The sequence below is a fragment of the Micrasema longulum genome, unplaced genomic scaffold (assembly GCF_059751315.1).
Source record: "Micrasema longulum isolate JH-2025_06_02 unplaced genomic scaffold, ASM5975131v1 h1tg001582l, whole genome shotgun sequence".
In the NCBI taxonomy this organism is placed as follows: Eukaryota; Metazoa; Arthropoda; class Insecta; order Trichoptera; family Brachycentridae; genus Micrasema; species Micrasema longulum.
In genome coordinates, this window is record NW_028278765.1 from 197,803 (window position 1) to 212,460 (window position 14,658).

General features: G+C 31.9%; 1 protein-coding gene across 1 annotated transcript; it reads right to left on the reverse strand.

Annotated features, from left to right (window-relative positions):
- Positions 1 to 878: 878 nt before the first annotated feature.
- LOC148274784 (TBC domain-containing protein kinase-like protein) lies at positions 879 to 14,411 on the reverse strand. The gene is made up of 13 exons (XM_088236605.1): positions 14,041 to 14,411; positions 13,289 to 13,538; positions 11,597 to 11,813; positions 10,515 to 10,777; positions 9,126 to 9,372; positions 8,624 to 8,785; positions 8,070 to 8,247; positions 7,774 to 7,980; positions 7,402 to 7,589; positions 6,740 to 6,823; positions 5,422 to 5,546; positions 1,278 to 1,449; positions 879 to 1,156 (listed from the first exon to the last, which is right to left on the reverse strand). The coding sequence occupies exons 1-13, from the start codon at positions 14,240 to 14,242 to the stop codon at positions 1,037 to 1,039; spliced, it is 2,415 nt and encodes an 804-aa protein (XP_088092731.1). The 5' UTR covers positions 14,243 to 14,411; the 3' UTR covers positions 879 to 1,036.
- Between the last annotated feature and the right edge of the window lie 247 nt (positions 14,412 to 14,658).

Here is a 14,658-nt window from a genome sequence, read left to right on the forward strand (position 1 = left end):
AATGTGTATACCAAAAATTGCTCATGTTAATTCAACAATAGAGATATTTATCAATATTGAAATGATTTCTTACATCTTTTGAATTTAAGAGAATAATTTAAAAATACATAATGCATATATCTTATGTTATGTGCTTTTATTGTCATAATTAAATAATTTTTGTTGAATAATATTTATAACCACATTAATAAAATTTGATGAAACTTTCCTGAAATAATAATAAATATACTATGTTTAAATAATAATTATGGAGTTACTGCTTGCAAGACACAAGATCTTGACTCTTTTTTAGCATGCATTGATTATTTATTTATTCATAGCTTTGTAGTATTTAATGAATTGAAAAAATGCTTTCTTTCCATAGTAAAGTTACAATACTTAAATTCCAATTTTAAACAAAACAAACAAACCACCATGCCATTTCATAGAATGTCATATCACTCTGTCTTTGCATACATACCTCACTTCCTCTGCATTCATAGATCTTCCCATGCACGCACGCCAATAATTCGTACTTTTGACATGTCCATCTTCAAGTATTTGTTAGATTTGGTAGCGACATGTTTTTCTCGGTTTTCCTCATTTGACGCATCTAACCGCATCATAAATCCTTTTAGCTGTTATTTCGCCGTCCGTACATGGCCAAAGCAACACAGTACTCCTTTTTTGATTTGGTCAAAAATGCTTTTAGCCTCACATAATGCACGAATCTCGACATTTGTAGATCTATCATACATAGGGTTAACACAAATTCGCGAAAGATCGCATTTTGCAGACATATTTTTTTTCTATACAAACACCTCACTAGGCATAACCCGTGTCGAGGCATTAGTTTATATTTTTTTAATTTTATGTTCTGGTAAAAATACATTGAATACTTTGGTATCTTTACTCTACACAAATAATCATCATATATACAATTAATGTCTACAACTATCCGTTGCAGTTTTTCAAGTGCATTTAGGAGAAATTGATGAACATTGATAAGTAACATGAAATTTGATTATATTGCACGCAATATCTTATAAAAAAATATTTAGAAAACTGGTATATTATAGGTTTGCAAAACAGGAGGAGAAACAGAATGGAGAGTACCAATCCCTCCGTGGAGTATACACACCCTGGCAACATCACAACGAACAAGAAACCCACTGAACTGAAAAGAAAAAAGATAATTATCAAGATACTTGTAAAATGCCTTTATTATAATTTTATTAAATCTATGAAACTTGACAATTATATGATTTATCTTATATAAATAAAATAGGTTTACTCACCAACTCCGCAGTTTCTGTTTCACTCGAGACAATCACAATGGTATGACTTTCTTTCTCTGCAGATTTGATATCTTTTTCCATTTGTGGGCCGAGGGAAGATAAATTGTGATTTCCTAACTGAACAGTGTTATATGGAATGTTCAGACTACCTTCAATATTCATCCTCGAGAACCTGCAAAAAAATCAACCAAACATTTGAATACTGACAAAATTTGTAATTATAATTTAAACAATAAAATGTACAAGTATAAAAATAGGAAATCAGGAGGGTAGGGTTTCTTAATTTCGGCAATCGGGATAGTGCCTACGTAAAATTATAAATTCTTATTTATTTATTGATTAAAGTTTAAATAGATACATGTTAAATTTGTTGTAACAGAGAGGGAAAACACTTTTGAGAAGGGAATATGGAAGTCTGTCTATGTTTGAACATCCAGAATGGTGAATGTTACACAGTGTGAGAAGTGGCCACTTAAACCAGCCAACGACAGGTCATAAGCCCTGTAAATGCCTAGACTTCCATATTACCTACTCAAAAGTATTTTCCCTCTCTGTTGCAACAAATTTAAATATGAACAACTCCCCAAGGAGGAAATCCAGCCAGTCTGAAAGCATTTGGACATACACATATTAAAACATTGTTGAGATAAATGTTCAACTAAACCAATGTTTTAGTTAAACAGCAGTGTAGAAATTTTAGGATTATTAAATGAGGGTTAGGAGAATTACTTGCAAACCTGGCAAAATCCCAAATCATAAAAAAACTGAGACTTGAACTTATTAAGAATACAATTATAGTTTACACTAATTAAAACAAAGTCAGTTCAAATATGGCTTCATTCGTGACAATTTCGACTATCAAATTTTTGGGTTTGCAAACTTTTGTTTCTTGACATAATCATGGTTACATATAAAATATTAACTGGTTATAATAAAAAAAAACTATTATTGCATCAGTTTTATGTGTATTGCTTAAAATAAAGAAATATGGATTTTGCAGGGTTTGCAAATAGTACCCTCAAATATGCGTATACAATTTAATTAAACTAATACTTCAAATTGTGGAATTAAATAAATCCACAAATATGTAATAATACTTAAGCAATACAAATTCTGGTACAGAATACTGCAGTGCTAGTTTATTAATATTTAGAATTTATACAATTCATTTCGACGGCAGCTATGTAAATTTGTATTGTTTGTTGAAAATTTCAGCCAGATCAAGTAGTTAAAAATGTTAATATGTATATGGTTTGCAGTGTTTATAATATCTTAAAAACTACAAATATACTTCAAAGTTTCATTGTCTCTGAAGAGTAAAACTGATGATCACCTTACCTCCCTGAAACAGATTACCAAAATTTGCTGCATTAGCTTTGAAAATGCAGTATCTTACAGTATATTATATTATATTTCTTCCACATTTTTCCTATCTTCCTGAGAGCACGTATTGACATATCGATAGATGACTTTGTAATACGTAGGTTGATATAGATGGACGAAAAGTTAACCATACCGTCGCAGGAATTATCAAATGTCATATTAAAATCATGTTCAAGTCAGCAATTTTTAATTTGATTGCATTTAATTTGAAATTTAAATTGTTTTAAAGTGGCTGCTTTTTACTACAGAAGCCTGTTAAAATACGAAAGAGAAATACTTTAATTTTAGTTTAGGATTGAACACGGAGTAAAGTTTTAGCACCACTTATTGGTTGAATTCGATCATATGATGTCTGAGATGACGTAATGAAAACACATATCGACATCGACATGTCTGTAGATAAAAATTTGCTATACCAAGAAAGGAGACATTTTTTTTTTTTTTTTTTTGTTTGTTTATTTTTCCATACTGTTACATATTAGGCATGTATTAAATTACATATTTTACATATTAAACATATTAAATTACATATTAAATTACATATTAAACATTAGAAGAGAAAAAGAGAAAAAATACATTTTCTAAAAATAAACATAGCCTTAATCTTTGATTATTGAGTACTTGAAAATAACATTTTTATATGTATAAATTGTTTGTATTTATTTGATATGTAATATATATATTCTTTACTAACTTTGTATACTATGTGGAAATCTGTTATTGGTTCTGAGTTTATACACTATATCTGTTTGTTTACTAAAAATATGTATGTAGAACTGTTGATTTCCCTAATAAAATAAAAAATAAATTTGGAAAAAATGCCCACAAAGACTTAAACGTCTGAGCGTGGGCCATTCCTTTTTTATTGTTTTTGGTGAATTTTTTGGTATACAAACACAAATATGACAATGCCATTAAAAATCATACAGAAATAACAGGAAAATGACATAAACAATGTAATTAAGACATCAAAGTTTAGAATATGCTGTTGTACGACGTAGTAGTAAAGTTAGGTATATAGCAACGTCTCAATATGTACCGATGTAGATAGCGTTCATAATTGCAGCCTAGGTGCATATAATGGCTTGATGATGAAATTTATAAAAATTATAAATTAAATCAGCTTTCCAGAAAAACTTATGTATTTAATAAATTGTAGTTCACAGAGATTCCTTTGAAATAAATAAATTATTCATGCACATAACATACATTACTTAGATAAAATTATTAATATTATTAAAGGGTCATGAAAGTAAAAATCTTTATATTTAGTGATTAAAATAAATGTTCTGCGTGTGCAAATTGATTTTATACAAAATAAACAGTTAATCACCCATAAATTAATTGCATGGATTTTGCTGATAGGCTCTTAAACATTTTTTTAGTTCATGTGGTGTTATTGCAGACTGGTTGTAGTGAGTCATTAGTTTTTGTACACTAGTAAATACTTGGAATACTCGAAACAGACAGCCAAAATAGGAACAGGCGAGGCCATCTTGTTTTTCCACGGTCAAATTAATTTTAATTGTATTATATTAACAGTATTTTAATTCATTATTAAAAAAAACTATAAATTTAATACTTCAGTATAATAGTTTATTGGGTAGGTTAGGTTAGGTTAGGTTAGGTTAGGAACTAAAAAAAACTGGTAATGAAAAATGGGAGGCAGTTTCAACTGCGTCAGAAAGTTTTGTTTAAAGTATAAATTTAAATATTGTATGTATTTTATCAACTTCAAATGTGCCATAGAATTAAGAATAGTCCAGAAACCGCATACGCATATCAAACAGAAGGCAACTAAACTACTCATAAATGAGTAGGTTTACGTTTTGACCTATTAGTTTCTTTGTAGACGTCGCTCAGTATGCAACTCCTGATTTGAATTCAATTATGCCGTGTTGTGTCCTTTTAAAGTGTAGAAATACTGCTAGGATGTTAAATAAACAGGATGGTATCACATTTCATGAGTAATTAGCAAACGAATGTTTAAGTAGCAAATGCATTATTTAAAAATTGAATTATTTTCCATCTATCAGATTGTCGAAGAAACAAAATGAAAATTTGGTTAGTGTTGCCAGGGTAGTAAATTTTTTTACCCTAATTTGCTCATCTAATGAAAGAACTAATGAAAATTAGACCTCGGATTAAACAACGCCGTGGGGGACATTTGAATGACATTATCTTTAAAACATCAAATGTTATTTAACATGATATAAAAATATCCGTTTTATGTAAAATAAAATTTGTTTTACATTTTAAGTTGAAAGTTCATTAATTCAATTACTGTTATTAAATGACCCTTTACTTATCTACTCTGTTGTGTCAATCAATGTTTTCGCGTGCACAATAAAATTTTAGAGAAATTAACTGATTGCTTTTTTTACCTTATATTTGTGCTATGATTTTTTGATTTTTTTTTCCCATCAAGCAACATTACGCGTCGGCATCACGAATGCGCGCGGCAAAAGTAGGGCATAGTGGGGAGATTATTGGACACAGTTTTCAAATATGATCCTACGCTCCTTCCGGACTATTCTTAATTATATGGCTACTAAGCTGTTTTAAAAAAATCTGATATAATTTTACTTAAACCAACCACAAAAAATGTACAAACAATCTACAGAACTTATGATTTTGTTGAAATTTAGCTAAACATGATTTTTTAGCTAATAGAACTCATTTATCATAGACATTATGTTTTTGATTTACATTTTACCAGTAGCTGTTTCAATAAAAAAATGTTGTGTGTTATTGTACTTACTGTAAATGTGGACGAATATCCAACACACATACAATTTTATTTTCAATGAGTTGTAAAAAGTCATTACAGCTTATTCTGGGGCACATTTCTTTCTGAAGAGTCGAAGCATCAACATCTACAGAATCCTAAAAACAAAATATTTGGTTAATAAGTTATTAAAATTACTGCACATTTATAGTAGTTCAATCGAATAAATAAGTAAGGGTGTGACAATAAGAGGTGCACGAATTGTCTTTTTCAAAAAAACTCAAATAGTTTTGAAATTTAGTTCAAAAAGTTTATTGTCATAAATAAAAATAATAGACAAGGAAATTATGTATGGAACGCAATATCGCTTAAATGCCCTCCTCGGCTTCTCTGGCATGCCACAATCCTTTTGTTGAAATTTTCTATGACATTTAATAATTTTTACTATTCACTGTAATACTTAAAAAAATATATGATCCGGTGACTCTGCCATTCCTAATTTTATTTATTTATTGTGGATAACTTATAAAGCGCCATTTTCGTAATAAAATACCTCAAGGGCGCTTTACATTATGATTCTATTGTTAAGTTAATTTAATTTAATTTAATCCTAAAAACCGCCAAAGACGACTTTTGTGAATGCACAAGTTTATCGACAATCTTGTGGATTTTCAGCTGCCCAAATACGGCAGTTCTGCATATTAACGAATTAATTGAGGCGAAAATGTGCCTCATTGCTGTAGATGATTTACTTTAAAAAATTAGCATTAACTTCGAGTTCTTCCAGCATCCTCTGTATAGTGCTCCGATATTAGTTTCCTATGTCTTTAGATGTCATTTGTCAAATAGGACATTTTAAATTTTGACAGACAAAAAATGGCACACAATGAGGAACTTCAGTGCTACTGGAAATCAGATACAAACAAAAATTAGAGCATTTAATTGTAGAGAGAAGTTTCTCAAAAATGCATGAAAATAGTTTTAAAAATAATGAACATTAAAACGTCATAGGTTTTTGTGAACAATAATCAATCTATGTGAACAAGAATTGATAGATTTACGATTTCCGGGTAGCCATTATTCTCAACGTTTAGTGTATTTTGATAGCTATGGGGTTCTACTTTTAAATGGCAGCACAACTCGCCGACTACAAAATGATTACAAAAAATATATAACAGAAAAAAATTATAGTGATGATGATACGATTGAAAAAAATTGGCTTGGTTTGATAATTTATTGACAAAAAAAAAACTACTAAATTTCCTAGCTCAAATCGTACACTTCCTACTGTGACACCCTTTAGTTGTATACAACAAGAAAATACATCAATATTCAAAAACAAACAGCTTACCATTGGATCTGAAACATTTTCATCTGATGAAAATTTTCTGTAAGATATACTTTTTGGGGAAGACTTGCACATAGCGAGGGCTTTCTATAACATAAAATAACAAAAATTAGATATTTTTTTGTTAAAAAAAGCTGCTATAAATATTGAGTCTAAAAAAAACTGTGGTCAATAGTTTAAAAAAAACAAAGTTATTTTTAAAAAGCAATTATTTAAGAAATGTAACAGTATAAATAAAAAAATGACTTAATTGTTAGCTAAGTCTTCAAATTTGAATGGGTTTAATAAGACAACATAAGAAAGGCTCTACAAGAAAATGTGATAATTATTGCACACCTTTCACCCGCAAGCAAAGTAATGCTTTACATAGTCAAGAATCGTCTAGAACATTTTAGTGACTTGCAGATTCCATCTGAACAAGCGGGATTCGTAAAGGGTAAAAAGGGAGACGCTTTGTTAATGTAATGGCTGACCAATGATCAAGACTCTTAGAACTAAGGAACGACAGAGAAGAGAATAAGAACACCTGCATAATGTAGGTGGTTGAATAGCAATGAGGAAGTTCAGTGCTACAGGAAATTGGGTATAAAAATGTTTTCTTACATGCGGTAAAAATTAAAGCATTTAATTGTACAGCGATTTAATTATACGTAAGTTTAACTCACTTGAATGCAGTGTTCAATATCAACCTCGGGTAGGTCAGAAAATAGAAGAATACATTCATTAAACCCGGAAGCCAATAATGTGTCTCTAAGTTGTCTTAAAATGGCAACTCCCATGTAAAGAGCTAGTGATCCATCCATAACCAGCAACGCATCCCACAAGTGTAAAATTTTATGAAGTGGGAAAACATCTAAAGAAAAAAAAACAGGAAATGATTCTGTGACAAAAAATACAATATTATATTGGTAAAATGATAAGCATACAAAATTTATCGACAAGACAAATGGAAAATTCAATACAAAAGCCAAAAATATTAATTACGCTGTCAATCATCAATAAATTTTGTTTACTTTGTGTAGTACAGAAAAACTTACGGGAAAACATGGTGAGGAACCATGGTATGGCAAAAAGTTCTGGCATGAAATGTATTTGATGCAAATGGCTGGATAATTTTGGTTCATGAAAAGCACAGAGTTGCCAAAACTTCACCAAATATTCTTTGATCACAGAACTGTTATCCTTCAAAAAGAATTTGTTCAAATACCGAGGGACAAACGCTGATAAACAGGCAAATGCTCGAGCTAAAATTTTTTATTTATAAGTAATATTTGCTTAATGAAAGTATTGTCAATGAATGGATTTAAACTAACTTCATCATTAAAATTCATACCTTCATCGTTAAAATTAAGATAAAGAAACGGCGCTGTTAGAGAGTCAAGTCCTTGCCAGTACACGTATTGAGGATTGCTTAGTAACCACGCTTTTAGAATTCTACGAAGACCATTGTGACCAGCATTACCACAGAGCAACCAACAATACTGGTGACAGCGTGGAATGTCCACTTCAATCTAAAATTTATTATAATACGATCAATAATACAATATCTAGAATGTGTGAATAATATAAATAAACTAAGAATATAAATATTAATATATTTATTATAAGAATATAAACTTCTTATTTTTGGTAACATCTGTTAGAAAACCTATATTTAAATTAACATGATATAAATAAAGATTCCTATTTACTTTACAGAAATATAAGATACCCCTCCCATTAACAAATAAAATACTTTATATGACAACATATTTGTAATTATATTTTAGCACATTTATTTTGACAAACTTTGCCCCTTTATCTTTCATTCTTCCAAATGACTGGATTGAGTAGAATTCAAGATATTTTCTCTAACTAATGATCATTATTTTATGAACTTTACAAAACCTGTCGATCAGTGGGAGTTGGAGTTTCTTTATCTATCATAATATACTGTTCTTCAATATCTCCTTTGACATCAAGAAGTGCCGCCCAAACCTTACCCCTTACTAAGGGAGGTATGTCTATGGCAGCTTCCCTTTTTATTATGGGAGCTGTGAATGGGTAACCCTGTAAAAAAAGATCTTTCGTAAATTAATAATAATAAAAACTTAATTCATTTTAATTTAAGAAGTCAGCACATTTAGAAGTTTGACTTTAATAAGTTTTTTTTTTAAATTAAAATTATATGTAAATAAGAAAGTTATAAAATTCTAAATATATTATGTTTATTTAGATAGTCATTACATAAAGGAAAGAAACATTTTCATAGAAAAATCTGGCAAGGTGTTTAAAGTCCCTGCTAAAACTTATTTTATGATAAGGTCACGATATTGTTAACATCTTTCATATTTTAAAAGTATGTATTTAAATAAGAAATACATAGTTATGATAATTCATTTAGCCTAACCTTTAAAAGTCTCTCAAATAAAATTAATCTATGAAACTGGTATTCGGTGTCCCTTTCTTTAATAACTCTTGGCAATCGAGAAGTGTCACTGGGCTCTTTTGGAGGAACATCAACGAGAGGCAGAAATTCTACTGGGGGAACATGGGCCAGCCTATTTAGCAACAGATCCATCCCCGATATAGAGACTCGGCGATCCATCAGGGCAGTACTTTGTCCACCGAGGGAGCAACCATCAAGAAGAACAGCACTAGAAAAATAATAATTTGAGTAAATTTAAGCATATTATAATATAAACTCGTATCATTTTTTCATACTGAACTATTTTCTTCAATAGATTCTATCATACATTTGGTCCTGAGATTGATCACTAAAAACAAAAAAAAGCAATGTATGCTGAAAAAGATACTGGGTAAGTATAAACTAAGGTCATCGTCATCAGTGACGCTACAGCCCGTTGTGGGCCCTGGCCTCCTCCAGAATCTGTCTCCATTTCTCTCTGCACCCTGCGGCTCTTCTCAGTTCGTCAAGCCAATTGCTCTCATGTCACTTTTTACATTTTCCAAACATCTTAATTTTGGTCTGCCTCTGCTTCGTCTGCCTTCCAGAGTGGTATGAAGAATTTTTTCGGGGGTACGATTATCATTCATTCTGTGCACATGGCCCAACTATTGAAATCTTCTTATTTTTATAAATTGTGCAATGTTGGGTTTGCCATATAGTGCCCCTAATTTAAAGTTTTGTCGACAGCACCAAATATCTTTCTTAATATTTTTGTTTCAAATACTAATACCATGTTTTCATCTCTTTCGGTCGCAACCTAGCATTCGGCACCATATGCAATGACCAGTCTGAGGAGAGTTTTGTAAATAACGGTCATAGTTTTTCTAAAGAGCAATTCAGATTCCAGATGTTTAAACAAGCCATAATAACATATGTTTGTTGCTGATAGCCGTGCTCTAATATCGTTCCTATAATTGTTATCATTAGTATTTTCAGTGCCTATTATTCAAAGGAGTTGACATTGTCTATGTGGTGTGACCAAGTGTCAATTGCCTGCTGCACATAATTTATTTGTGATTTTCTTGCTAACATATCTTAGATGTATTTATTTTAAGACCCATGTCACTTGCAGCCATGTCTAGCTATAAACAAAGATAGGCATTTGCCAATATGGGATGCACGCCACTGAAAAATAGTGATAACTTTCATATATTTTTTCCTTTAATATAATGAAATCTGTTATTTGCATAAAACTGATTCAACATTAGCAAGATGTACAAGTACACACAGTTTTCGCTGGCTGCACACAATATAGGGGACAGTCAACAAATTCATAGTATGTCAATTAATTATAAGTAGAAACTCTAGAATTGCATTTCTAATACATACATAGGCATTGATAAAATAGGAGGGCTGCATTTAATCAATCCTTGTTTCTTCAATTCAACTTGTATATCTCCACCCGCCAGTTGCCACCAGTGATATAAGAGTGGCATGCTACATCCCAGCAGACCAATCTCCTTCTTTTTATCACAAATATCCCGGCAATTCGCAAATAATTTGTGCTCCAAAACTTCTAGTGTAGAAGGCCTCAGAGATGGTGATATTTGAAGACATAATTCTATGAGGTTGCGGACATCTTCTGGAAGCTCCTAAAAAATACACAAGTAGGTATGTAAAGATTGAAAAAAAAGACAACATTTAGGTCATCTCAATCATCAAAAAGTCTCGGTTAATTACATAGACGAAAATCACATACATTTAAATCACAACAGGTTCTTGGATCTGTTTTTATAATAACTCAAAACATTTCCAAATAAAGAGCATTTTAGTATACATATTATGTAAATACATTTAGATTAACTCTCCCTTTCCGGTGATGTGTGGCTAGTACACGTTGCATCTAATAACTTTAATATCTCGATATATAAATATAATAAATTTTGGGTTAAGGTTTTCAGTACTTCTCCGTTATACATGTATATTTTGGTTAAAAAATTATTTATTTAAAAATAATTAATAATTGTTGGTTAAAAACAGAAAAAGCATTTCATTAAAAATTCCGGGATAAATCACCAATACTATTGCGGAGTACAAAGTAAAAGAGAACCGAATATATCATTGTCTCACACTCTTTACGTCTCACTTTCGATACTACAGGTATATTCAGGAGCGAGAGACAATTTCACGCGTCACACGAGCAAAATTTCCAGTACTTCTGCCAGACACCAGTTAGTAGCTTTCAGAGTTTCATTAGGGGCGGTTCTTTTGCCTCCGCTGCGAACATGAGCTAATAGTTTTTTCATGTTTTTAGCAATTAAATTTAAAATATGATATTATCACCTTTGACTTTAACTTTAAATAATGAAGAAATTGCCTATGAATATTCCATTTTTCCAATTTAAAATCTGTCATTTTTCGGAAGTATAATGACTACACAACAAAACAAAGTAAGGATTAAGTTCAATTACTTGATAAAGATCAAAAAAGTCATGTTCTCTGGCAATTCGTTGGGCAGGATTAGGTGTCTGTAACAGCGTAAGTATTCTCCTCAGTACTGGTCCTGATTTCAAGCCGGTCCACAAGGGTCCTAAGAACAGTTCTAGCATAACTATACCAAGATTCCATATATCACTTGCATGCCAACCTCCACCCAGTATGGCTTCCGGGCTGAGGAACCTAGGCTGCCTGAAAAACGAATATTAAGATAAGTATAAAGATTAAGAAAATTGATCCTAACAAAATTTAAGTGAATCATAGACTTGGAAAACAAGGACGAAAGTAGCCTGAATGTTTTTGAAATATTTTTCAGGAAAATATATTGCTCTACCTACATATCGTCATGATTGTAGAACAATGACGAATGTACGAAAAATGCGACATTGACATCTTTTTATATTTGATCTTGAAAACGGCTTGAATTGTTTTTTTTATTGTTTTTTTTTGCACCACAACAGGCCAGGAGGCCCCATTACAGTCGTGAATTATATCACAGAACACCCAGGCTTGAGAGAAATCACATTGATTTTTTTTGTGTTCTCATCGGGAATTGAACCCGAAACCTTCCGTGCGTGAGTCAAGCGTCTTGACCACAACACCACGAAGGCCGCCTGAATTGAATTGAATTAAATAAAGGCTTTATATTCTAGGTTTGAAACAAATCTATCTAACCTAAGTTTAAATGATAAACTTTTGTACTTATCAAGTTGTGACATAAGTGTCAATTTTGTTTAAACCGCTCTCATGTAAAGCTGAAGAAAATCACATGCGTCATTGTTCTACAATCATAAAGATATGTACAATAGGTGTAAAAATGACGCGCTTCATGCAAAATACAAACATGCATTGCATTAGTGCAACACTCTTAGGAGTGTTAAGAATATATTTTAGAAAGGAGTAATATCGTGGGGCAATTACTTCAACTAGGTAACTTAGAAATCAGTTCTTTTGATCTCACCACTAAAAGCACATCTTTGTATCTTCCTCCATGAATGCTGCAGGTAGACAAGTCATCATTATTTATATGTAGCATTCATAGGGGAGGATACAAAGATGTGCTGTGGTTAACTCAAAAATGCTGATTTTGGAGTAACCCAGTTGTAGTAATTAATACATTCTTATTGTTAAAAGTCAGTAATTTGAATAGATCCTGTCCTGACATGATCAGCCTCTAGATAATAATGGGCTCGAATCAAGCTCGATAATAGCTTTAAATACTTGGGATTTCACATAACTGAGGATGGAAGCATGCTCAAAGAGCTCGGAACTTGTCTAAGAATTGCGGGAGCAAGTTTTTACATGATGTGTGTTGTCTGGAACTCTAGTCTATACTCGGTCAAAACGAAATACCGATTATTCAACTCGTGTACAATGCTAGTACTCCTATATGAGTGCAAATCTTGGCACCTTACCGAAGCTCAAAATACCAAACTTCTGAGTTTTGAGAGAGTGCTGCGCATGCTTCTGTAGAACCTAAACCTGAGTTGCCTATTCTTTACTTTACTTTTTGCTAGTGATGTCCACATGCTCCACTCAGGAGCGGATGTGGAAAAGAAGAGTTTGAACATACACTTAACCCCTTTGTGACTTGCTTACAAGTAATTACACTAAAATAAATTTAACACAATACAGAAATTCTTGAATAAAAATTTAATTATGCATACCCAATTGGAAAAGACACATCTTTTCCTTCCCCTGTCATATAATAAAGCCCAAAATTAAACAGCTTGACATTATTTGCGCTGTCTACCAGAATATTGTCCGGACTGAGATTCCTGTGTATATATCCTTTACTGTGTAAATTATGCAATCCATTTGCAATCTGTCTGCAAATGTGAATTTTTTCATCTATATTCTTTGAGGAACACTCCATCAGAGGTGTCCCTGTGTATTCAGACACCACTATTATACGCTCTGAAATAACAACATAATTTATTATTTTGTATACACTGCACCAATTCACTACCTAAAAAAAGTTTTATTATGGTACCTAAGCAGTTATTTGCAAAATATACATAGACATAAAGGTATGCTTGGGCTCTCAAAATATTACATATAGATGTACAGGTAGTTGTCGACTTAAAATTGCAGTGGGATCCAATAAACAGGTCATAAGTAGGTCTGGTGTAAGTCGGCTTATGGAATCCTACGGATTATTGTTTTTGGAGATTATCTTTGATTGAGAAATCATCATTTTACTTTTTGTAGACATCTCGAAAGGGCTTAAAAATACTCGGACCACTATCGCCACGCTTAGTGCAGATGGTCAACTGTGCACGGATTGTGGTCGGTTAAACAGTCGTAAGTCGACGACTACCTGTATTAAGTCAACCTTAAGATGTGGAATACAATTTTAAAAAGAAATCGAACAACTGTAGTTTTATACAGAGTAAATTAATTCATTATTGACGCCTACCATGTTTTCCTCTAATCACGTCTAGGTAAATACAAAGGTTTGGATGTTCTATAGTCTTGAGTTTCTGAGCTCTGCCAAGTATTGTGATCGAATTCGGTGTTAGAGGAAGTCCATTACTTCCGCAAGATTCACTGGGATAAGTTTTAGCAAAGAAGGTGCAAGCGCCGAAGTTCGCGACACCGGGTTTGTTAACAGCCGGCATCTTTTATAAAATTGTATATTATGTCGTACAACTTTAAGAAAATATACGTAAAAAAATAAATAATCAAAGAATGTGAATGTTTCCTAAGCAAATCAACTAAATTGTGAATAATACATGCTGAAAACAATACGAAATATTGACAGCGAACCAACGAAGACAACTGACAGTTGACATTAATGAATGACGTTTGACAGTTATCAAACCAAGGCAGTGCTGCCATTCAATAAAATTTTATAATGCTGCCATTAGTATAAAAATCTTCAAGGTAAATACTTCACCTCATACTGCACAAACGATAAACGACACGGAGTGTTTGTATGTAGCGGAAATGAAATCATGCATAATAGGTGTGAGATGGGATACGAAGGAACTTGATGAATGGAACGAAGGCAAGACATGCTAAGGGGTCTGAATAT

Coding starts and splice junctions, on each gene's coding strand:
- LOC148274784 (XM_088236605.1), bottom strand. CDS start 14,242: ATGCCGGCTGTTAACAAACCCGGTGTCGCGAACTTCGGCGCTTGCACC. Junction 7,981..8,069: donor TCTTAATTTTAACGATGAAG/GTATGAATTTTA, acceptor AAAAAATTTTAG/CTCGAGCATTTGCCTGTTTA. Junction 5,547..6,739: donor AAAATGTTTCAGATCCAATG/GTAAGCTGTTTG, acceptor TTTTGTTTTTAG/GATTCTGTAGATGTTGATGC.